This window comes from Clarias gariepinus, chromosome 11 (assembly GCF_024256425.1).
Source record: "Clarias gariepinus isolate MV-2021 ecotype Netherlands chromosome 11, CGAR_prim_01v2, whole genome shotgun sequence".
Classification (NCBI taxonomy): Eukaryota; Metazoa; Chordata; class Actinopteri; order Siluriformes; family Clariidae; genus Clarias; species Clarias gariepinus.
Window position 1 is genome coordinate 20,861,118 of NC_071110.1, and position 24,034 is coordinate 20,885,151.

Consider the following 24,034-nt stretch of genomic DNA (forward strand, 5'->3'; position numbering starts at 1 on the left):
GATTACTTGATAAGTACTTAGGCAAACATCTGTACAACCACAGATGAACAAAATCGTATAACTTTTTTCACCATACCATTATTTATTTAACAAAAATAAAGCCAAAATACTAAACTACCCCATGATTCAATAGCTTATAGATCCAGCTTTAGTAGGAATAATACTTGAAGTAGTCATTTCCTGTATGACCATCAGTCTCTCACGTCATTGTAGAGGAATTTTGGTCCATTCTTCAATATTGTGTCAGTTCATTGAGGTTTTTGAGAATTCGCTCATGCACAGCTCTCTTAAGGTTCCACCTCAACATCTCAATTGGGTTGAGGTCTGAACTTTGACTAGTTATTTTTAAAGCCTTGGTTCTATTAATTTAGTTTTTTTATTTATTCTGATGTAAATTTGCTGGTGTGCTTCATTATCCTGTTGCATGATCCAATTTGCTATTGGACAGAGGACCTCTGGTATACTCTGGTATACAGAGAAATTCATGGTCGACTCAATGACTGCAAGTCAGCACTATACTTGACAGTTATTATTATGTTTTTACACAAAAACACGAAATTAAAAGAGGGAGTATTAACATTTAAACAAGACTGTATTCATGTATTACGTATACAGATGTCTGTATAGACGACTGATGGGGTGGACAATGAATCTGGATTCCTGATATTCTAGTCAGAATTAGTAAATGAACAAAACACAGGTTATTGCAACATGAATTAGGGATGTAAATGTCAAATACTTTTCTTAACCAGTTGTCAAAAATGTTAATCAATAATCGATTAATCATTAGTAATTAACAACATCCACACACTCATTTCTCCCTTAGTTTAAGTTCAACAGCAGCACGATCCAGTGGTCCCCCATACACTGATTTTTTTTGTGACACTCACCACAATATTAACACTGACCTCCACAATCGATTTACTGAAAGTGTCGCATCCATACCGCAATAAGTTTTGTGACAAAGCTTGCCCTTCACAAGAGGAATTGCTAAGAACAAATAAGTTATTAGCAAGCATGTAAGAAATCTGGCGAGTAAAGATAGCCAAGCTAATGTTAGATTACAGCTGTACTGTCAAGCTCACAATTACAAGCAAAGCAAACCTTACAAACCAATACATTTTACCTGGTTGATTTATCATCAGCAATTAATTGATTAAGGATCAAGCATTAACATCAACAGCGTAAATATATTCATCAGTATAGATTAGCCAAAGAGTAATCGAGCAGTTGATTTGATCCGTCAGTCCTGATTTACATTAAATTCTTCTGTAGTAATTTTTCCATCACATATAAATTTTTTTTTTTCATATAATGGGATTTACTAGGCACTAACATCTTTAAAACGTGATTTCACAATTCCTAGGACCATTTGTGTTCATTTTAAATGATAAACACAGTCAAGAGCTTGCTGAATGATTTACAGTACAGATAGTGCAAGCTTATTCATGGAGGGCAATGGGGTCATAAGCAAGAGAAAGAAACAGTCAAAATAGTGAAAACAAAAAAACCCTCAAACTTTCCCTAACATGGTGTTTATCTTAACTGCCTTGTTTTCTTTCTTTGGAAAACTCCTTCTGTCCTGATAGCGATCAAAGCCTTTCAGGAATCTTATCAGCAGTAAGTGGGACACACAACTTACATGAGGCACAGCATGTCCTGGAGCAATGGAATGAACACACACGCACACGCGCACGCACGCACACACACACACACGCGCACGCGCACGCGCACACGCACGCGCACGCACACGCACACGCACACGCACACGCACACGCACACACACACGCACACACACACGCACACACACACGCACACACACACGCACACACACACGCACACATACACGCACACATACACACACACATACACACACACACACAAAGCAAGCTGTTGGAACAAATGCTACAGTGTTTTAATATCTTATATACCACTTAATATTTAACAGCCCACACTTCTGTTGACATTTCTCTTGAATGACAGTGTAAAACAGTTTCAAATTTACAGAATCCTGGGAGGCCAGCGTTTCAAAAAAAAAATCTCAATTTGATTAAAAAACCCCAGTATTGTGGATATGTTCTACTAAAATTGCTAAACTAATACACTAATCTAGAAGCTATTATTTAATTACTAAGTTTTTGAATATTTATTTTTTAGGTAATCAGCCTACCAGATTAAGCGAAATTCAGTTGACAAACACTGGAGCTGTATGATTTTATAGATTATGCAATTTAATCAACGCTTTGTTGTACGATTCAATTAATTAACTCGCATTAGTTTTTAATTCAGAATTGATTAATACTTTTTGAATAATTTGGGTAAACTTTTGTGCAAACAAACAACTTGTGCAAATACTTGTGTTTTGTGAGAGTATTTTAAGATTATGGATAGTTGCTGTTCCACCTATTGGACTGGACTGTGATGCAGAAGATTGGCAAGGAAAAATGATTATTGCTTTGTACATGATATTTAAACAGTCAACAAAAATGAAATGAAAAAATCTAATCCACAGTCTACCAAATAAATACATCTTATGATTGATAATGCACTTAATTTACTCTAAGGTCTCAACTGTAAAGGCTTGAATTGACAGAATTCCGTAACAAATAAAATAAATATTTTATAACGACCTTTTTGGAGCATTTCTGTTTCACATGAACAACAAAATGACATAAGGAATAACAAAATGTGCTTATTGGTATGAATTGGTTATGTTATTTGAAATATTATACTCTACAATCATATTTAATATAACAAGATATAACATAATAATGCTTTGATAATGAGACATTAAGTTAAAAATAGTAGTACACTACTGCATGTTAAATAAACTCCCGATTTTATCCTGGAAGAAAACATAAAATCTGAAGCCAATGCAGCCTCTTGCAGTGAACACACTGGCACACACATACACACTCATCTCTCTCTCTCACACACACACAGACACACACACACGTGCATGAGGGGATTATTTGTGGCCAGGATTGAGAAGACTATTGTTAGATCCTGAGAAAGTGTGTGTGTTGTAGCACTGCTTAAGGACCATCAACTCTACAGAACAGCAGGGAAGCCACCATCAGGACAATTCTGAGAGAAGAGCCCCACTGTTCGTGTGAGAAAGTATCCAGAGGAACTGGAAGATTCTTTCTCTCAGTATTGGAACCAACAGCTTGTGAATAGGGTTAAGAGTTTTTGGCTTTATGCTCACTCAATTACCCACCCAAGGAGATGTTTTTTTCTGGAAAACAAGATGACATTCTACTTTTGATTCAAGAGAAAGAGGTAAGCTGCAGAGAAATAATAAAGCTGCAATGACTTTAACCAACAACAAATCCACAATGAATGGAAATAGTGCTAATCCAGTTGGACCATAGCAAAAAGAATCATGCGCTTCTGTGATAAAACTATTACCTCCTGAGAAGTTATTTTTTCAGCAGGTTTTGTTTCAAATAAAATCACATGCATCACATTTTATGATCACAATATTGATTAATAATTTATACATTGTACTACAAGCTGCCTGATATTATAGCATATACTGTACACAGAGACTTTTTATTTGCATCAATATTTCTTTCAAAATTTCTCTCTTTTTTGATTAGCGTTAATTTTTCTGGGAGAATAGCAAAAAGAAATCGTTTTCACATCTCAAACAAATCAAGTAATATTGAATCATTCAACAAAACTATGACTATTATATGCATTATATTACAATACTTGAAAACATTTATGCAATGCAAAGTGTTTCATAAAAGTTTTAGCTATTGTCAACAAAAAATATTTAAAAAGTGAGAAATATATAAAACTAATATTAATATTGCAATAATTTAAAAGCTACTAATACACCAAAAAGTATATTGTTTGTTTACCACAATATCTACACTGTATATGAATAAAGCAGGTATAGAAAATTAAGAAATAAGAATATAATATAAAAAACCTGAATTAAAAAGTAAAAGAGAAAGAATAATGAAAGAAAAAAAGGGAGGGAGGGAACGAAATTGATAGATGGCACTTCCCTTCCCTCCTTTGTGTTTCTGATAAAAAAAAAGGAGACGAGACAAAACGTGTCTTTGCTTTTACGCTGCTGTCTCACCGCAACCAGCAATAAATCTCGGGCCTCCTCACATTAAGCGGCTGTCCTCACTCCCCCCGACTTTCCCCTGCAGACACTTAACTTTAATGGCATTTGTGTTTCAAACTGCAGAAGCCTTCAGGAAACTGGCCATGCTCGAGAGAAGCTGAAACCAACTGCCTTTCTCATTACCACTGAAAAAAAAAGTCTGTCAAACTGTCTTAGGGCATTTTTTCACTGGGGTCCGGGACCATTTCCGAGCCCTCGGACCAGGTGATTTTTGTCTGTGAGCATGCAATCGTTTCAAGCTCGGGAACGAATCCCTGAACCGATTGCAGAGGTGGTCTTTCATGCATTCCCGAGCACGGAAAGTGGGACATAAGTATGCGCTTGTGCTCAAAAGAGGAAGTGACGTAATTACTGTTTGACTCCGTACACAAACAAACGTGGCTGCTAAAGAATCGCTGTGAAGTAGTAGCAGTACTAGTAGTAGTAAGTACAGTGTTTGCTCGAAATTTACACAGACGAAAACACTCTCTGTGAGGAAAAGATAAATAAGAAGATAAAAACCATCCAGTGTGATCGACTCGGAACCCCTCCGTCCCATAACATCTACTGTACCTTCATCACTACTTCATCATAACTTCGAATGTCTGCTTGCTTTAAAGCCCTTAATTATTTCCCTGTTTAAAAGAGTAGAATGTGATAAACTCAGGTGTTGTGCTTATTACTCATAAAATAATTTACTTATTATTTTATGTATAACCTTTATGTATATACTCCAACACAGCAGAGACGCTTATAAAAACTGAAATGCTGATGGGCCACATAAGCCCCACTCACAATGTCACGTTATCTGTGATTACTGTGACAAAATGTAAATGTTGGAAAAATTACATTTGTACAAGCTGTTTATGGTTTTAATTTTAAGCTTTTATACTTTCTTGCAGACAGGCACTGGAGGAAACAGACTGATACTCTGACAATAGCACAGGACCAGCTAACAAGAAGAAAGAGGCAAAACCTGACGTGCAAGAGCAGGAAACTCATAATGCCTGAATAAAATCTCTAATTTAAATATAGGAGCGCTGACTACAGATGCAGAAGAAGGAACATCAAGAGATCGAAGACTCTGTGTGTCAGTTTTACGGGGGTTTTTTTCTATGTAAAACTCTGTGTGTCAGTTTTACGGGGTTTTTTTCTATGTAAAAACAAGCCAACTACGTCTCTACCGCCACCTACTGTTTCCGGTTGTGTAAATACGCAAGTGTACCCGGGATCGGAACCAATGTTACAATGTGCACGCAAACCTGCGGGGGATTGGGGAAGGGGAGAAATCGTGCTCGGGAACAGAAAGGAACAACCCAATGAGAAATCGCCATTAAAAAGCTCCACACGAGAGTGACGTCTTCTTCACAGAGAACCTCCGCCTGTCCTCAACTTCCATCTCACTGTGATCACACATAGCCAACTCAAAACCACATCACCCTGTGCCCAAAAACCCCAAACTCCACCACTAAATATAAACCTCAAACCCCAATCCAATGTTCTGACTGAAGGAGCCTCACGAAGCATGAGATGCAGGTTCCACCCACTATCCCACCAGAGGAAACCCAGAGAGGAGGAGGGGGAGAAAAGAAAGAAAGAGAGAGAGAGAGAGAGAGAGAGAGAGAGAGAGAGAGAGAGAGAGAGAGAGAGAGAGAGAGAACCCTGCATAGCCTTCAGAATAAACAGTCATATAACAGGAACATGTACAGACCATCATAGAGAGTCTAGCATTAATGAAGCGGAGGATTATATATAGAAATAAAGGTAGTTTTTACTCTCATAACCGTTATTAAACAGCGCAATCAAAAATTCCCAGTTTGACTAGACCTCCTTACACAATGTGAGACTATGTAGGCTTAGACAACTTTAGTTGTTTTTACTCAGGCTCTTTATGCAAGAGCACAGAGATCACAAAGTTTGAAACACAAAATTGCCTCAGTCTGCCTTCTCAGATTTTAATTTCCCATGGGCAGCGCAAGATCCTTGAGCTATGAAGCAATGACATCTCGATTACAACAACTGTTTTAGGACAAGCAGATCACCAGTCAAGGCCAAAACCACTCCAGAGGATCACTTCAAACAGCCAGGAAAAGCGAAAGAACACCAGCTGTGTGGGACTGGAAAGGAAAACCACACGGCTGAAATGTTCCCTGGTTACATCACACCCAGAGGAAATGGGCACCCACGGAGAACGGGATACATTTTGACCAGGGGTCATCCAGTGGCAAACCGTGACCTGTATATGGAGCCTGCAAGCTGTACTTGTACAAGTAGCGTAGCATTGCTGATTATCATACAAAAAAGTCCTTGTTTTTGTCAGGCATACATCACCTCCAGTTTTAAACAGAGATTTCCACATACACACTCTTTCACAGATTATCATACCAGAGACTCGTATCGAAACCCTCTCAAAGAGTGAGAGACATTACGTCAGAAAAGCAGTATTGATGGGACATCATAGATTTTTCACCACATTGTCTGTCTGAGGTCTGATTAACAAACAAACCACATGGCTTTGTTTAAAAAAATATACATGATAAAAAAAAAAAACACACTGGAGAGACGCTGTAATGTAATTCTCCTCATGTTAAATTAAAAACACACGACTCATTGGTTGACCCTGTGGAATTAATCAAACATGTTAGTTTAAATAACTATGAATAATAGTGGTAATAATTTACAGCCATACACTAATCACTGGTGGTGGCACTAATGGTGATTAGCATATGGCTATTTAAAATGTAATGGTTAAATGAAATTTTATTATTGATGTATATATTTGTTTTTATACATGTTTTTTTGTCTTTTATTCTATTGCTAGTCAGTCACATTTCTGTTTATTCCACCCTACAGTATGTGCCTGATAAAAAAAATAATAATAAAAAAATTTGAATTCTGGACAGATCTTAGTTTGCTTTAGAATGAAAATCCACAACACTCGAGCAAAATTAACAAGCTAACATGGCTAACAGCAAAGGACCTGCTTTGATCTGGACAATGCTAACAAGCTAACGTTTGGTTATTAGCAAATTCATGCACAACATTTTTCTGGGTAAAGATTTTTCATTAAATCAGAGCTTTTACTTTCAAGAAAATTTATGAAAAACTGTGTAAAATATTAACTGTTTTGAATCACAGTATATTCATAAGCTAATTCTCAGAAGTCAATCAATTAAGCAAGCTAATATGACAAGTTACTGGTACTGTAGTTTAGAAAAGCACAAACATGTCTAACAATGCACTAATAATGGTATACTTAGCTACGATGGTAATATTTACTCTCATAACTGTGTTCTGCTATTCCACATAATAAAAATTCCCCAGTTTGACGAAAGGCATGAAATCCTTCAAACTGATCCCGGGTAAACCATTTTGCACTACTCCTGTAAAAAAGTTCATGTTTTAAGGCTGAGCCAGATATTTAGCTTGGCTGAGCTCTCAGCTGTAAACCAAAAAAAGGGCAAGAAGAAAATGGAGGCAGAACGAAGGAGGCCACAAGAGGGGAGTGGCTTTGATCACACACACACACAATGTTCTAGAACCCTCTGCCCCAATTCTTTTGCTATCCATCTCTCTCTCTCTCAGTCTATCTCTGTAACATACACACACACACACACACACACACTTCATTACACTCGCAATCAAAATGCAAATCAATGAGTACAATCTCTGCATCACTAAGACAGAAGTACACATCTGCTCAGTCCATATATAACTAAATAAGAACGAGTGCATGTGCTATGCGATTTATGTGTGTGTGTGTGTGTGTGTGTGTGTGTGTGTGTGTGTGTGTGTGTGTGTGTGTGTGTGTGTGCACGCATATTTTAATGGTGCTCTAAGATGGACTGGTAACCATCTTGCACCTAGTTTTTCCCCCAAGACTGTCTCTGATCCCACTGACACCCCTGACAAGGCTCTCCTTAGATATTTAAATGAAATCGAAATGTTTAAATATGGTTAGTTAAATATTAATTACCGATGACATTATGCTTAAACTATGCCTCTCTTAGTGCTATTGCAACGCCGGGGCTGAAATTCTCTGTTTAGTTTGGCCGCGTACTTCATTCTTGGTTTCGTTTTAAGGAAATTGTATCATTTAACAAATCAGAGCCGTTAAGAAGGAAAGTAATATGCGTTTTTTTCCCCTGTGTGTTTTTCCACTGTAAGGCTGACGTTTGCATGGTAGTCGCCCAACTTTGTTTCATGGTAATTATATACCGATCAGTGTAGAAGACAGAAATGCTTCATACTGATGAATATTTAAAAAGCGTATTGAAACCCCCCCCCTCGCAAGAAAAGTTAATATTTCCATAGTAAAGTCTACTACAACCTCAACCGTCTACAGTTAAATTTAAACCCTGAGATTTGAAACATAAAAGGATCAACAGTGAAAATAGTGTTTTTCCTTTATTATTTTTATTATTATTAATAATAATAATAATACTCTGAAAAATATGTAGAATATAATGTAAAAATCATAATCTGTGCCCCCAGAAGAAAAGGATGGTCCAGAAGCTCGCTTGTGATTACAAGGACATCTTGTCGGTCATGTTACAGAGACACTGTCACACACAAAAGAACTGGACAAATCCACAGCATTAGCTAAATTGAAATGCTATTTTATATGCCAACATTACTTTGCGTTTTATTGAATTGTCATCCTGTCAACTCCTACATTTCTTGTAGCAAGTTAAACTTGGACAAATCCTTGTTAATGCTAATGGGTCGGGGGGAGGGAATAGGGTGGGCTCAAAAACATTCTTATAAAATTTCATATATGTGATATCCTGCAACTGAAGCAACCCCAAATCATAACACTGCCTCATGAGGCTTTCAAAATGTGCACTACGCATGATGGGTGCATGCACTTCTCTTCTCTTCAGCACACATCATCGCCCTGGAATAGACTCCATCTAGACTCACCAGACTACATGACCTTTTTCTATTGATCCAGTCTTTATGCTCCATTTCACACTGAAGCCTTTGTTTTTCTGATGACTCTCACTAACAAGTGGGCGCAAAACTGCTTAGTATCAATCCTGCAAGTTCTCATCACATTGTGTGTGTAGAGAAATGCTCTTACTTTCAAGATATTAAATTTAGCTCTGATTTCCACAGTTGATTTTTTTTTTATGATGCAACTTCAAGTGTTTAAGTGATTTCCATCAGTGGGGTTTTGAACCACATTTTTATTTTTTACAAAGCTGACAGTTCAGCACCATTATTCCAGTTTTGAATAGTGCATTCAACAGTTCTTAACACAGTTTTAATATTTTCAAATGGCCATATCTATCCATCAGGATCACCCAGATGTTTACAACTAGTTTGCAGACATACAATAAGTAACACAACTTTGCTTTTCTTAAAGCTGGTCATTTAAAGAGCAAAAAATGATATAAAAAAGAAAAGAAAATGTTGACAGAGCCTATGAGCTGTGATACTTGAAGGATACAACCGAGTACATTTCCATGGCAAAGCACTGGAGTTTTGAAAAATACACAGATCTGAATAGAAACACTGATTAAATGACACAAACCAAGCGGATCCTTATTCTACACATCCAGGCAGCATCCATCACTTAGTGACTGCTGGTGGTGGCGATATTAGATAAAGCAAGGGCAATAATCTAATAGCAAAAAAAAAACCTAATTTATGGCATAATAGAAACGCTCCCTCCACTCTTTCCCCCAGCCAGTAGCTAATTCTATTACATGCCATCTACCAAACCAGAGAAGGCAGGGCAAACATGTGCTTCCTCAGGGGAGTTTACAGTCAGACTCTACATCACAGAGCAGCATAAGACTATCAATCACTGTGTTCTGATTGACATGCAAGTGAGAGCATAAATCACTCCCACTGAGAAAGACATTTGCTCTCTACACTTCATGGATAGCTCTAGCATCGTCAGGAGCCAACTTCTAGTTTTAATCAAAGTTTGTTCCAGCTTCTTACTGTGTTTTGTCTGAACACCAAACATGGCAAGCTATAAAAGAAAATTGTAACACAAACCAAGACGATAAAGTTATGACCGTCATCTCTGCTTTTGCATTCTGGTCAATATGTGCTTTCTCCATGCACTTTTAGTTTCCCCTCCAAAGGCATTTTGTGGGATTTCTCAATCACTGCTGATGATGTGTTACAGATGAAATTCTGAGAATTTTAAACTACACAGCTCCAGCTTGTCTTAATTATCTGTGCTAGAGCAGACACTGCGGAGCGGCTGCACAGCTTGTACCCAACTTGCTGCCTTTCAACATGCAAGCTTTTGTTAAACTTCTATCATCAGCTAAAAATCACACAGTCATGCATATAGAGTAAAAACACAGAGCAGAATCTGATAGGGAAAGGTGAGCATGCTGTGCAGGGCAGATCTTTGCAGCCTTGGGGCAGGGGCTGAGCTCGCTGGTCTTTGGAGCACAGGTGCAAACCTGCCGGGGCTGCAGGTCTTCTTCGATTAATGAACAAGCTCTGAGTGACATGTTTTTGTTAGCCGTAGGGCCAAAGAGTGACCTTGTGCAGCCCCGTCTGGAGAGTCGGCTTCCCTCAGACCTGCGCAGGAAGCAAACTCTCTTTTCAGGATGCTGTGTGTTTGTGTTACGTGACAGTACTGTGAAACCTTATAGCAGAATAATGTATAGTTTTATGGAGGTTTTTTTTCATTCTTAACACACACGTACACCTGTGTCCAAAATAGTCATCAATTACTCAAAAATACTTGTAGCATAAAAAAATAATAATGTATTTGTTAAGTTCTCACAGTAAACGGGAGAAATTGTATCCACTATATGTACATAAATTTGTGTTATCGCCTGTTATCCAGGTACGTCATCAGTGATGTACATATAGTACATTGGATCAGTGGTTAAGGCCCTGGACTATGGTTTGGAAAGTCCCAGGTTCAAATCCCACAACCACCAAGTTTTCCCAGTTGGGCCCTTGAGCAAGGCCCTTAACCCTCAATTGCTCTGATGTATAATGATAAAATGTGACATTGGATTTGGCAGTCTGCCAAATGCCTAAATGTAACTGAACATGGGTAATTAAATGTAGCCCACTGCTTATAGCAGTAGTTTTCTCACTTAAAAACCAAGGGCAGCATTTAAACAATGCAAAACAACTTAAAATACAAGAGTTTAACATTTAACTTAAAATTAGATTAAACAAACAGCTTAATTTTTACTGAGCAGCACATATCTCTGTCATCGCTATATTTATTATTTCTAAACAAATTTACACTCCTACTGTGAGTAATTTATAGTGTACCACTTGCAGGATTTTAATGTTGGAAAGTTGCAAGCACGCGGGCTAAGGGTGTTTTCACTTTAGGTCACCGGGATCATTTCCAAGAACATTTGACTTGAGTCTGGTTTATTTTGATCAGTAAGAACACAATAATTCTGTGCTCCGAAACTGTGCTCAAGTTTGCTGGAAACGGTGGTCCAGGGAACAATACGGCGTATTCGTCATGGAGCCAATCAGATACGGAAGCAATAGTACTTAAAACCAGAAGTGGATCACTGTTTAAACTGGACATCATCAGTGACGTTGACCTCCGAAATCTCAGTGTGAGCGTAGCATGTGCCAATCTCATCCTCTGACATACACAGCCCTAATTCACTTGCAAAGTTTGGAGGAAAAAGCTGATTAGAGGCTTTTTAAAATGCGCAACTTTTGATAATGTAGCGCAATGTTTCTATTGCACCATTCAGAAGTTTGTGCATTCGTCACAGAACAGATTATTTCTGAGGCTGATCGGGCATGGCCGATCAAGCTGGAAACCAGCCAGTTCTGATTACTGGCTCATCAACTGATGCATCTCTATTATAAATATCATAGTGGTGATAGATGAATCAGCACACAAAAGAATCGCAATTGAGAACGCAATAGATATTTTTCCCATCTCTAGTTAACAGTCTGTGTAATTGTTCATGTTTAACTTTATCTGTAGTTACAGTAATGTTGATTAAACTTACTTCAAACAATTACTTTAATTAATCACCTTCAAACAACAGGCTATGTGTGTGTGGAATAACAAACCACTACAAGCTTAACCTTTCCTTGTTTAAGGTTTATTTCGGACACAAAGATGGTCGAAGCCCAAAGTTTCCTGTGATAAAATGGAAGGAAAATGGGACTCGCCTCACTTGTCTACATCACTAATCTCTATGAGAGAAGTGCGTCTCTAATCGTCTGGACACTTCAGTCCCTCTGCGCTGAAAAGACTTGCGCTCCTACAATCGGCTTAAGCTGATAAGTCCTTTCGTTTCACATGCCAGCGAGATCAGTTATAAACCTGTCCTGAAAATGATTAATCAAAACGCAGATTACAGCGTCGATGTAGTCACAGACCCCCTGCTGTCTGAGCTCAGCGGGAGGCCGCAGGCCGAGCGCCTGTGCTCCTTTCAGAAGGACGAGCGCTCCTTTATACACTTCACTTTCAACAGATGCAATTACACACAAGCACCAGCCAGGAAAAGCACGTGGCTGGAAAAAGGATCCACTCAGTTTACAGCTAGACTTTTTTTCTTGCACAGATTTAATTTTTTACAATTTGTCTAAGAGACTTCAACTGCACACAATTTTCTGTTTTGCAAGCTTTTGTTGGTCAATTCAATTATTAGCAGCATTCAGGTTATACCGGGACTTCTGATTGTTCTGTTATTTTACACACACCCATGAGAGTAAAAACTCCTGTTATTTCTCCATGTAATCCCCCTGCTACACTAATGTTACACTCATCCCAGTGGTTCATTAGTGCTACCATTAAGGTAAAAAGCTTTCTCTGTACACCGGAGCCATAATATGAGACTGCCTGCTTTACGTCTGAAAACAGCACACTCTACAGTTCTGATCTTCATCATTCATGAGAAATTTCATCACAAGCCCGTAATATATTACGTATTATATTCAAATCTAATTTAGCCAATTAAAATAATCTTTGGTGAAACAGATGGGCATTGGTGGCTCAGTGGTAGGTTTCTCAACTGCTATGCGGAAGGCCTGGGTTTAATTCCAACCCAATGCCCTCCCACAGCCGTTGGATGCAGCACCAGTCATAAACCCAAACTAAAATGGTAGGGTTGTGTCACGACGGGCATCCAGCATAAAACCTGTGCCAAGATGTATGTGCGGATGGGATGGTCCGCTGTGGTGACAGGAGCAGTGAATAAACACCACCAACATCTTTAGTGAAACAGATTAATCTAATTTGTATGTAGATCTTGTTTATTCATCTATTCACAGAAGCTCTTACAAGATCTCTACATTAGGTCCTCTTAGGTCCCAGTCAGCTAGCTTAGCCATGGTACAACAAACCATATTTATTTAATACATAAGAGTCACACACAAACGAGTGCTGTTTAAATACTGCAAATGTAAGCAAAACTGTCAGACTGTACAGTCGTGGAAACAAAATAGTGAACAGAACTGTGGGTCATCAGTAAGACAATGCTGATTACAGGTAACATTTTGCATTTAGACTTTTCTTACAAACGTTTCAGTAGATTCTTATTGCATGCTTGACTCACAGGCTTGGTTTCAGCTCCTTTCCTACATGGGAGTCACAGGACACTAATTGTGCACATAACGAGCACTCAGTCACGGAGCACTGACCTTGTTTCCATCCCCTGGGCTTTCACTGCACATTGTGAAAAACTGAAATACAAGATACAAGCTTGAAGCTGAAACCAAGAAAGAAGGGAATTATCTTCAGCCCGATGTCAGCCTGCAGTCCTGTGCTGGTATGGCGTGTGTTTTAACGTTTCTGTGTAAGATTGAAAAAGCGACATGTCCTGAGATGATACGTTTTTCTTGCTTTTGGAGGGTTCAAAAGCAACACCTCCGCCCCCTCCTCGCCCGTCTTCCCCCGCCCTCCGTCTGCCCCCACTCCCCCCAAAGCAATGCACCCGGGCAGTGGTTCTGGATCAGACTCGGTGTACCCAGATCCAAGAGGATTATATGACACTTGAAACAAAACAATTTATTATGAGGCCAGTCATTTTGCTGCCAGCTGGGGAGAAGAAAACCGTCCATATTCTTGTGGCTGAGAGCATGGGTTAACCACAATGTGAAATACACTAAAGTAAGTTATGTTGATCCTATGTGAATGAGCAGAATTATCACTGATAGCCAATGTCAGGAGAAAATTTCATGCTTTCACTGCTATCATTAAAGGATTGATCTCTAGAAACCTCAGGAATTGGACAACTCTTTGCTTGGAACGCTGATGCAAATGTGCATTTTGATGCTGATGGTTTTGGACCATTTTCTTTCAGATTTACTCTTTCAGATTCAATAGACTTATAAATCTACTGCAGTTAACAGCATTGAAAATAAAAACGCACAGGTCTTCTGTGGCACTCTGGGCCAGATTCAGCACGGCAGTGAAACAAGACAAGCAAACATCTCACCTGAGCAAAGAGGAGACAGACGACCGATCTGACAAAAGCATGCGAGGCGTCTAGACGCTAGCACACAGTGTTGTGTTTGGACTGAGTTTCACCACAGTGGAGTCAGCCAGCAGTTCGTGACACATTGACCCTGACTTAACACCTCTCTGTGTCTATTCTAACCTGAGAACCTGCTTTAAGAATAAACAAAGGTGTAAGGTTTCTAGAAAAGTCTCTAATAGGTTTGTGAACATAAAGCCCAAAAGGAAACACTTACTTTTACTCTTGTTAGGTAATGAATTAGATTTTTGTTTAGTTCAATAACACTGATGTTAACTGTCCGATTAGTCTCAAGCAACTATATTTTTTATAGATTTTGAAGCATTCAAAACGAGCTAATAAACACTAAAATGCTGATGCCACACCCTTTACAAAGCATCAACCTTTTTTCCTTTCCTCTGCACCACACTCCAGTCCAGTAGGTGGGAGTATGGCACCAACTGCCAAAAGGAATTAAAAGAAGAAAAGGAGGGAATCATTTTGTAAAACGCGAAAGATGCAAGTGGTTTGTTTTTTCATCCAAAAGCTGTATATTTAAAGAATTCTGCAAAATATTGCAAAATCAATTAAATTGCACAGCTCGATTAATTACCAAGTAAAAGCAAATTAAATGCTGTAAATAATTTTTATTGTATTAAATAGTACTATTCTTATTAACTTAAAAAAACAGCTTTCTTTGTGCTCTCATGAAAACTTTTCCAAATATTGCCTAATATCATGCAATCATTTTAGTTTTTAATTAAAAACAAATATTCCGATGTTTTTTCTTTATAAATCTAGTTTGAAGTTTTAATCCACTTCCATTGTAAATAATATGTTTTTCAATACCCATAATTAATTCAATTGACTCTTGAAAATGCATAAATCTTTTTAAAATATTACCATAAAAAAATAATTAGTCATAAAAAAAAAAATTCTTGTGTGTGCATTTTTTTGGTTTGTTTTTTTCTTTTTAGACTTCTCTGCTATTCAACACTTATTTAATATTCGGCTATTCAGGTGAGAAACACACAATCGTCTTAACTTTTCTGCACATCTAATTTAGCCATAAGTCTTGTCGAGAATATGTGGTTTAACAGTGGTATTTAGAGAACATGGGACAAAAAAGCAACAATCTAATTGAGAGCTAAAATAAAAGAAACCAAAAAGACAAAGCGTGCACGAGTTTGTGGTGACGAGTATTTAGGGTTGGGAGCCATTATGGAGCTATTAAGCAGGAAATGGTAGGAGAGCTGCGGCAGGCAGCAATCAGAGGAACCAGATTCTGAAAGGTTAATGGGTTCTTTTACACACACACACACACACACACACACACACACACACACACACACACACGGGGTACAGCTGGGCAAAGCTGATTTCACACAGCTTTGACTCAAACACGCTGATCCTTAAAGCATCATTCAAGCACATGAAGCGCAAACGTCTTCATAGGGTTCTGTGACAGGAAGTGAACGTCCTCAGCTTCCTCCACAGACTCCAATCCGTGACTGAAACTAAGGGCCTGTTCACACCAGCTACTCCTTAGATTATTCCTGATTCCTGCACCAAAAGCAAAGCATGCATCTTCTCCCCCCTCCGCGACTACAATCGGTAATCTCTGGATGGCCGGTTTTGTCCGAGGTTACTGTTTCCTACCCCAGCCATCAGACTGTCTCCTGAGTTCTGGATAAGCAAACCACAGAGAAGATGTTTTGTTCCATCCTTCCAGAAATGGCACGAGTGCACTCCACTCCAGCTGTCCTGGCTCACAGTGTTACAGTGACTTCATTCGGATCAGACGTCCTGGGCTCTAAATTAATCTGATTTAATTCATGTGTAACCATTGGCAGGCAGGCAGTTTCATTTGCAAAGTTGCGTGCAGCAAGTGTCTGCTCACCTTCTGTATTATTTATATACCAAGACCCCAGTCAGCAATCAGATCAAACAATAAACTTAATCTTTTAAAAAATGCTAAATGAAAAATGAAGAAATTTATTTTTGGTTTTAAGAAACTTTGTTTAAAGTGTAAAATATTTCTATTAAAAGTTCAAACCCGACATGCAGTATAATGACGTCTAATAGAGCTCTACAACCAACGAGGATTTTCGTTTTTTAACCATCACACAGCTCACATATTATTATTACTACTAGTAGTAATTGTTCAAGTCATATTGTGAATTTTGATTGTGCAGACAGAACGCAGTTATTAGAGTTAAAACAACCCTTATTATAAATAAATATTTTGGTGATTTGTCTCAGATTTTTCACAATTTACTGTAGTCGGGTCCCATTTCAATTCTACAAGGGGCACTTCCACATTAAGGCTACTACCAGTCATGGAGGGTGAACCCCATCATGCGTTTCCTCCGAACCACGGAACTCCAGCCAACCGCATCTTTTCAAACTACTCGCTCACTTAGAAGGAGAGTAACAAACTCGAAGGGACAGCACTATCCGCTCCTTTCTTCTGCTTGTGTGAGCTCTCAAACGCCCATGATTGGTTGTAAGCTGTGATTCATGTGGGAGTGCAGAGTGCCTTCCATCCCTCCCCTCTGAGACAATTCGGCCAATCGTCTCTCTCTAGGTCCCCGGCTGCAGGAGGCTACAGCATCACCTGGGAATCGAATCTCCAGATGATGGGGAAGCACATTAGCGCTCCACCACTTGGTAGCCTACGATCTTTAATGCTCTATTTAATACCGCTACAATAATCTTAGTCCGATACAACCAAGATTGGACTGCCTGCTTTAAGTCTGAACTTTTTTAATGGACCAAATATGTGGAGGCCAGCACTGTACAGCAATAACTCAGACGAATTCCTGTAATGTGCAAGTGGTGTTGGTGAATGACTATGTGTACAGTTCCCACAGACAGATGCGCCTTTTCGGCAAGTCGGTAACATGTTATTCATTAATGTTTAAGAATCAGGCGTTTCAATCGCTGAATGCTAACGAGAATGACGGCAGGAATAATCTAAGGAGTCGCTCGGAATCGTCATTCGTGGATGTATGGCCTTTTCTAAAACGACTGCACCATTTAAATGTCTTACTGGAGTGAAGAGTTTAATCACTGTACTCTGGTTGAAGTCTTCTGTAAATGTCAATCGGTTTTATGCCCCAGTTTGACTTGAATGCCTCATAGTAGCAGTAGTAGTAGACTAGATTTACTTGAATATTTTCCTTCTACTTCTCTCAAAATATTTCTACCCATGTCCCAACCCCCTGCCGCCACAAAGAAACAGTCACGTGGTGCACAAATAAATCACCCACCATCACCTCACGCTCCCCTTTTTACCCATACTACGAGTTAGAGCTATTAGGCATTAGGACAACCCAGAGAGCGCCCTCAGTGCCAAACGTTAAACTCACCATCACTGATAGCTGAGCACATACAAGTCATTGTGTGCAGGAAAGGCCCTGATCGCTTTCAAACCTCAGACACTAAAATCAAAGTGGCCAACTCGGCACAGCTTCGGATCCATGTCAGCTGTTTTCAACCCGATGACAGGCACCTCTTAACTCGCTCAGAAGATCCAAGCAGCTGTCTCTGTGCCCGCTGAACAGAGCCGGGTGGCAGAGACGAAGAGCACGCTGCCTGAAAGAGAGTCTGTCTGTCTGTGTCTGTCTCTCTCTCTCTCTCTCTGCAGCCAAACTACCATTTGCTTTGCGCTGCTGGCAGATCCAGGCTGTGAGGGGATTCGAGGCCATGGTTGATTTACGATCTGCTCTCCCTGCAGCATCTCCTTGTAAGGCAATGCCAGCCTCTCCCAATACTGTCCAGGCACCTTCTCCCTTTCATATACTTTGGGGGGAAAAGCTGACACTGATGCTGGACAGAACAGCAGCACTATTCAGTCATCCCTGACCATTTTACTTTGTGCCATACTCCGAGCAGCGACAAAGACGAAAAAAGCCAACTGCATGCGGAATGGATCAAGTAAAAGCGCTGGACATCTCTGATGATTAGTGATTAGTATATGTGCTGGAAAAGCAAGACTCATTTCCAGCACAGGCTAATAAAACCTAATCACTGCTATGCAATTAGTAACAAATCTGCTTTTTGTTTGTGCAGTATGAAAGGGGTTAAGTGTGATGTTCAAAACCTGAAACTCATGACTACATGAGGAAACCTCCAAGAGATTAGGAGGAAGTGAATAACGAGATGAGTGACAGTTGTGGGCTGTAGGTGCTAAGAATCCATACAGCTTTCCCACAAAACCAGAATCATACTGTGCAAAAAGTCTGGAGCCGCCCCTCCCTTCTTCATATTTTGCTTCCAAAGAGCCAGACGTTCTTGTATTTTAATGCAGTCTAGAGGAATAATCTCCAGGCTTCCTGAAGGACTTTTGGCTCTCGATTTTTGGCTCTCATTTTCAGTCCAGTCACTGTACCTAAACAGTTTCTGAAGGAACGTTTTGTTCATTAAGCCAGACAATGACCTGTGAAGGCCTCATTCAAGCCTAAAAACATCTAACTTAAGGCATGATCAACTGAGAAACAGGTGCAGATGATGACAGATGATCAGGACGATTATTATACTGGTGATGCATGAACAGACTAGAGGGAAAATTTATTTTGTATGATAACCAATTGTTTTTAATTATCACAGTCAGTCACAGAAAAACATTTGTTCTAATTTCTTTAATTAATTTTAATTTAATATAAAAAAAAAGGGGGGGGGGGTGTTTCAAAACTTTTGCTCACTGCCGTATATTAACACGTTCTTTGCGCTTTCTGTTGCCGAAAACACTCAGAGCTCATACACAGCCTGACTCATGGCTGCAGCACTGAGCAAATAAGAACATGAGCTCCATCAATCACGGTGCCATAAAGCTCTCAGGATCTCTGCTGGGCTTTCATACTGTAACGCAAACCTACAGCTGCCACTGAACCCACGGCCACATAAATCAGGTCAGGTTTCAATACGACAGGAATATAACTAAAGACAGGAAATATAGAAATAGCTACGAAAACGGGGTACTGTTTTACCCTGACTGCGGCATAAAACACAGTCTAGTTACATTGCAGCCTAATTCTTATTGTGGCCCTGGACATTATTATAGCATCACAGCCAAAATTCTCATTTTATTCATAGAGAAAGTCAAACAAAAAACGTTGGCATTAATACAACCATACCTTTTTTTTCTAAATAAAGAAAGCATCACATACAGACATCTGAACACATCTACTTGCTGATGTTTGCATCACCCATAAAAAAATATATATTCACAAACATTACTTTTACAAGCGATAAAAAAAATTAATAAATAAATCACTCCTTCCAGCTTAGTGCCACGACCTTGCATTTCAGTTCGGCCCAAAGGAGCAGTAGTATGAAGTGCAGTCGTTACGCACGGCCAAAAATATTACACATAAATCCAGCGTTTGGGAGATGTTTTGTCATCACTGTGCGACCAGAGCGCATTACCAAACAATCAGGGGGTTTTTGCATTCTAAATGAGGTCTCCTAAAGAAGAGCACTGGGGATTAAAAATCCCAAGCAGTACTTCTCATGATCGATTAACTGCCAGGAAGGAACGCAGAACTAATCCGACCTGCATTGTGTAAAAGCAAATCATTTATAACACACACACACACACTCGCACCGAATCCTACATTCCACTGAACCCTCATGCATTAAAACCTTCGAACACTGAGGATTATTAACTGCACAGCTAATGTGTGTGTAAAAAGACAACATGTAAACACATGCAGAAAGACGCTGCGCTCATTCATGTAACGGACCAACATGGATACCAGCAGGCAGAGGTGCGAATGAAGACGCAATCCAGATGCAGGTCTTGACACAGGGAATATAAATCAAATAAGAAAAAAACATACAGGAAGCATGTGCCAGAATGTGTAATTGGGAAATGACATGGGGTAAAATTAGACAAAGCACACAGATAGCACTACCAGGGACAAGACAATGTACTAGTACGGGTGTGCATCATGAAACAAATATAAACGTGTTGATAATTTTATATTGTGACAGTTATTAACAACTGTGTTTAAAAAATGAGCAACATTAGCTCAGAAAAAGTTTTTTTTTAATTTATGTGATTATTATTAAATAGTATAAATTGTAAACCAATACCATGAAGAGATTGGCTTGTATACGCATAACTATACCACCATTAAAAAATCCTTCCATTATCATATCTTTTTATTATCATCATCAGAATCAGCCTTGCTCATTTCCTTTTATTTGCAGAATTTTGTTTTTTGAGAGCATTATGACAAAATATGAAAAAATTACAGGAAGAGAAAAGATAATCTGGTCACACCCCCGGCCCTACACGTGTTAGGATTTCATTTGAAGAATAAATTTCCTGCAATTTAAACAAATTCCTGTGAAATGATTTCATTCGCATAAGGACTCAGTGGATTATTTCAGATCTCTAAATTAAACTGTTACTCTGGAGATGCTTCAGCAAACGCCACCTTGGCATTACAACCCTACTGTACTACTGCATTATATAAATTACACTGTGCTCCTTTTACGGTTATGATGATGTTAATAACAGCACCCTGCACAGACACACAAGCGACAGTATTGTGTACTTTGTGTATCGATTGTTGAACTTGCTGGTTTAACACGGATTAATTTAAGAAAATTAAGTCTCTTAAGTCTTTCTAATTTTCTTCAGCTCCCTGAGAGTCAGGCCTCTTAAATGATATAATTAAATATGCAACTTAGACTTTAAATAAATAATTTGTGTGTGATGTGTTTTATCTGATAAAAGTATGGTGTTTATTTTTTGCTGTAAGGATTAATAAAAAACACCTAGAATACAACGCAAAAAAAAACCTGTCCTTCCTGACTTTAGAGCTCTTTATTACTAAGGCCATGATGCTGCAATCTTGTTTTGCAAGGAACATCTGGAAATGAGTTTCATGCTGATGTGGAAACAGTGCCATGAAGTGATCAAGTCTGCATTATTGATGATAAATGCCTAGAAATAACAGAGCCATGTGAGCAGACACACTGGGGCTGGGCTGTGATCTCGATATCTCGCGGAATTCACTTCAATAATCAAACCTTATAGTTCTGTGATGTTTGAGAGGAATAATCTGCTGTTAATCCATCTGTTGCAGCAGGGATTACTCAGCGCGCGCTCACCTTTTTGTGTCTGTCTTTAAAAGGCAAAGCCGGCCATTGCATCTCCTGCACGAAGTCCTGCCAGTGTTTCTGCTCCTGATCGGACGAGATGAAGACGATTTCCAGTTTGTCCTTGTGCTCGGAGGAGGTTTTGAACTGGCAGTAGAAGTCTGCCAGGCTGCTGTTAAACTGGCGGCACGGCGCGTTCACGCTGCAGCCGAAGTACAGGCCGACGAGCGCGAGCCCGCTGCCCAGCGCGTGCACGTCCACCTCGGCTTTCTCTCCGGTCACGAGCCGCTCTCCGAGCAGACTTACCAGGAACTCCGACATCGTCGCTCTGGACTGTACAGGACGAGTTTGTACTCCGCTGTTCGACCCGCTATTTCGGAATAAATCACCTCAACAGGCTTGACGGAAGCCGCAGCTCTGTGGAGCCCGTTATTTGGCCGTTTTCGCAGCGCACAGAGCGGGCTTCAGCGCCGCGTTCAGCATGAGGACCCGACACACTGAGTGCTGCTCAGGAATGCGCTCTGCTTTTAGCCTCTTCTCCAGCACCCGCGCCGCTACCGCCCTCTACACTCCGCACTGCAATGCTGACACCTACTGGTGCGTGCTGGTACTGCAGCTTCATCTCCAGTCAAACGTCGATAAAGCTGATTCATCTCAGCTTCAACGTTCACTCGGAAACTACACAGCTGGGCTTGTAAACATAAATGGAAACCATGTCTACATTTCTAATAGGCATTATAAAAGTGTTTGGTTTTCCAAAACTCACAGTGGATACCCAAAAGTATGTGGACACCGGACGATCACACCCATGTGTGGTTCTACCTGAAACTGGCCCTACAAAGTTGAAAGCACACTTACTCACTGATAGTCTATACCGTTTATCCTGTATAAAGGATTGCACACACACACACACAGAAACATGCTCATTTATACACTACGGGGCAATTAGTGAACGCCAATTAGCCTGCTCTGCACATCTTTTGACTCTGAGGTCTTTTGGACTAGTCACTTGTTAGGAAACCAGAGGGAGAAAATCCACCAAGCACAGGGATAACACACAAAATACAGACCATACACACGGACCAAAGGCATAAATCAAATCCAGACTCTGGAGGTGCAAGGCAACAGTGCTAACCACTAAGCCACGGTACCGCCCTGAAAGCACACAAAAAACACCGTCTAAAACGTCTTTGCATGCTGTAGCAATCCATTTTTGTTCGAACATAACGCTTCTGTGCACAAAATAACCTCTATTAAGACATGGCTTGAGAAGGCTGGAGTAGAAGAACTGTCTAATGTCCTCCACAAATCCTTGACCTGACCTGTCAACACCAACTTCTCCACAGGCTTTCTTACGTAACATCACCACCTGACTATACCACTGCTCTTGTGGCTAAATAAACACAAATCCACATAACCAAGCCTTTTCAGAACAGCAGAAGTTATTAAATCAGCACAAAGGTATTAAATTCAAAATCATAAGTGACATGGTGTTCATAAAGTTTTCACCAGGTATTTCACAACTGAATGTTCAATTATTCTACTGTTTTGTAATATGCACCAGCAGAACTGGATCATTTGGTCAAGCATCGGTGACAATTGTCACCGTTTCCATAACTTGTGTCAGATTTCACTGTAAGTCAAAACTATTTTTCCTGCTTCATTATGTTAGCATGTCAGTTTACTCAAATTGCAGTCCTACATAAACCCAAGAGTCTACATGAGCAACAGGTCCCTAGACGCGTAATTGAGATTTTTTTTTGTACAGAAAACACTAGAGCATGTTTTTCTTTCTGAGAAGCCTCAGGTCTTCTACCAAGTGGCAGCAGAATACCCAGGCTTTTTTTTCTCACTGTCTTGTTGCCAGAGCTATTTCTCTATGTTGTGAGAGCAGCATCTTAAGGTCAGGAATGCCAATGCCATCACGGAACCAGGAGGCAAAAGTTTCAGACAACATTATAAAGAAGTCTAATACCCAGAAGCACCTTTGTAGATGCTGTCAACTCGTTCTATCGTGATGTGCAGTTGTGCATCTTTTATACCCAATGGTATCAATTTCCACAGCATCACCTCCCAGCATGATATCTTGCACCATTTCTAAGAAATACAGCACCGTGTATTGTTAGACAAATAACTACCCACATACAAAACCTGTGAAGAAACTGTAGGAGCACAAATTCATCATTTATTCTTTCTTTATCTGTTTAGAGCATACCATGGAAAAGTTCTATACTTTTGGATTAATTTATTTTTGAACGATTTAAACAAACTGCTTATGTCATTCTTATGGTATTTAAACATGTAACGTAATAAAACATTAAACTATTTAACACACTGTACATTTGCAAATAGGCAAGTGTCTTTTTACATG

The 24,034-nt window shown here is 39.5% G+C and overlaps 1 protein-coding gene across 1 annotated transcript in view; it reads right to left on the reverse strand.

The window, feature by feature from the left end:
• nxn (nucleoredoxin) overlaps positions 1 to 22,161 on the reverse strand; it is a 68,516-nt gene extending 46,355 nt beyond the window's left edge. Inside the window, exon 1 of the mRNA XM_053507021.1 lies at positions 21,676 to 22,161. Within this exon, the coding sequence (XP_053362996.1) occupies positions 21,676 to 21,984 (309 nt within the window). The 5' untranslated portion in view covers positions 21,985 to 22,161. The remainder of the gene's footprint in view (positions 1 to 21,675) is intronic.
• Positions 22,162 to 24,034: the final 1,873 nt, after the last annotated feature.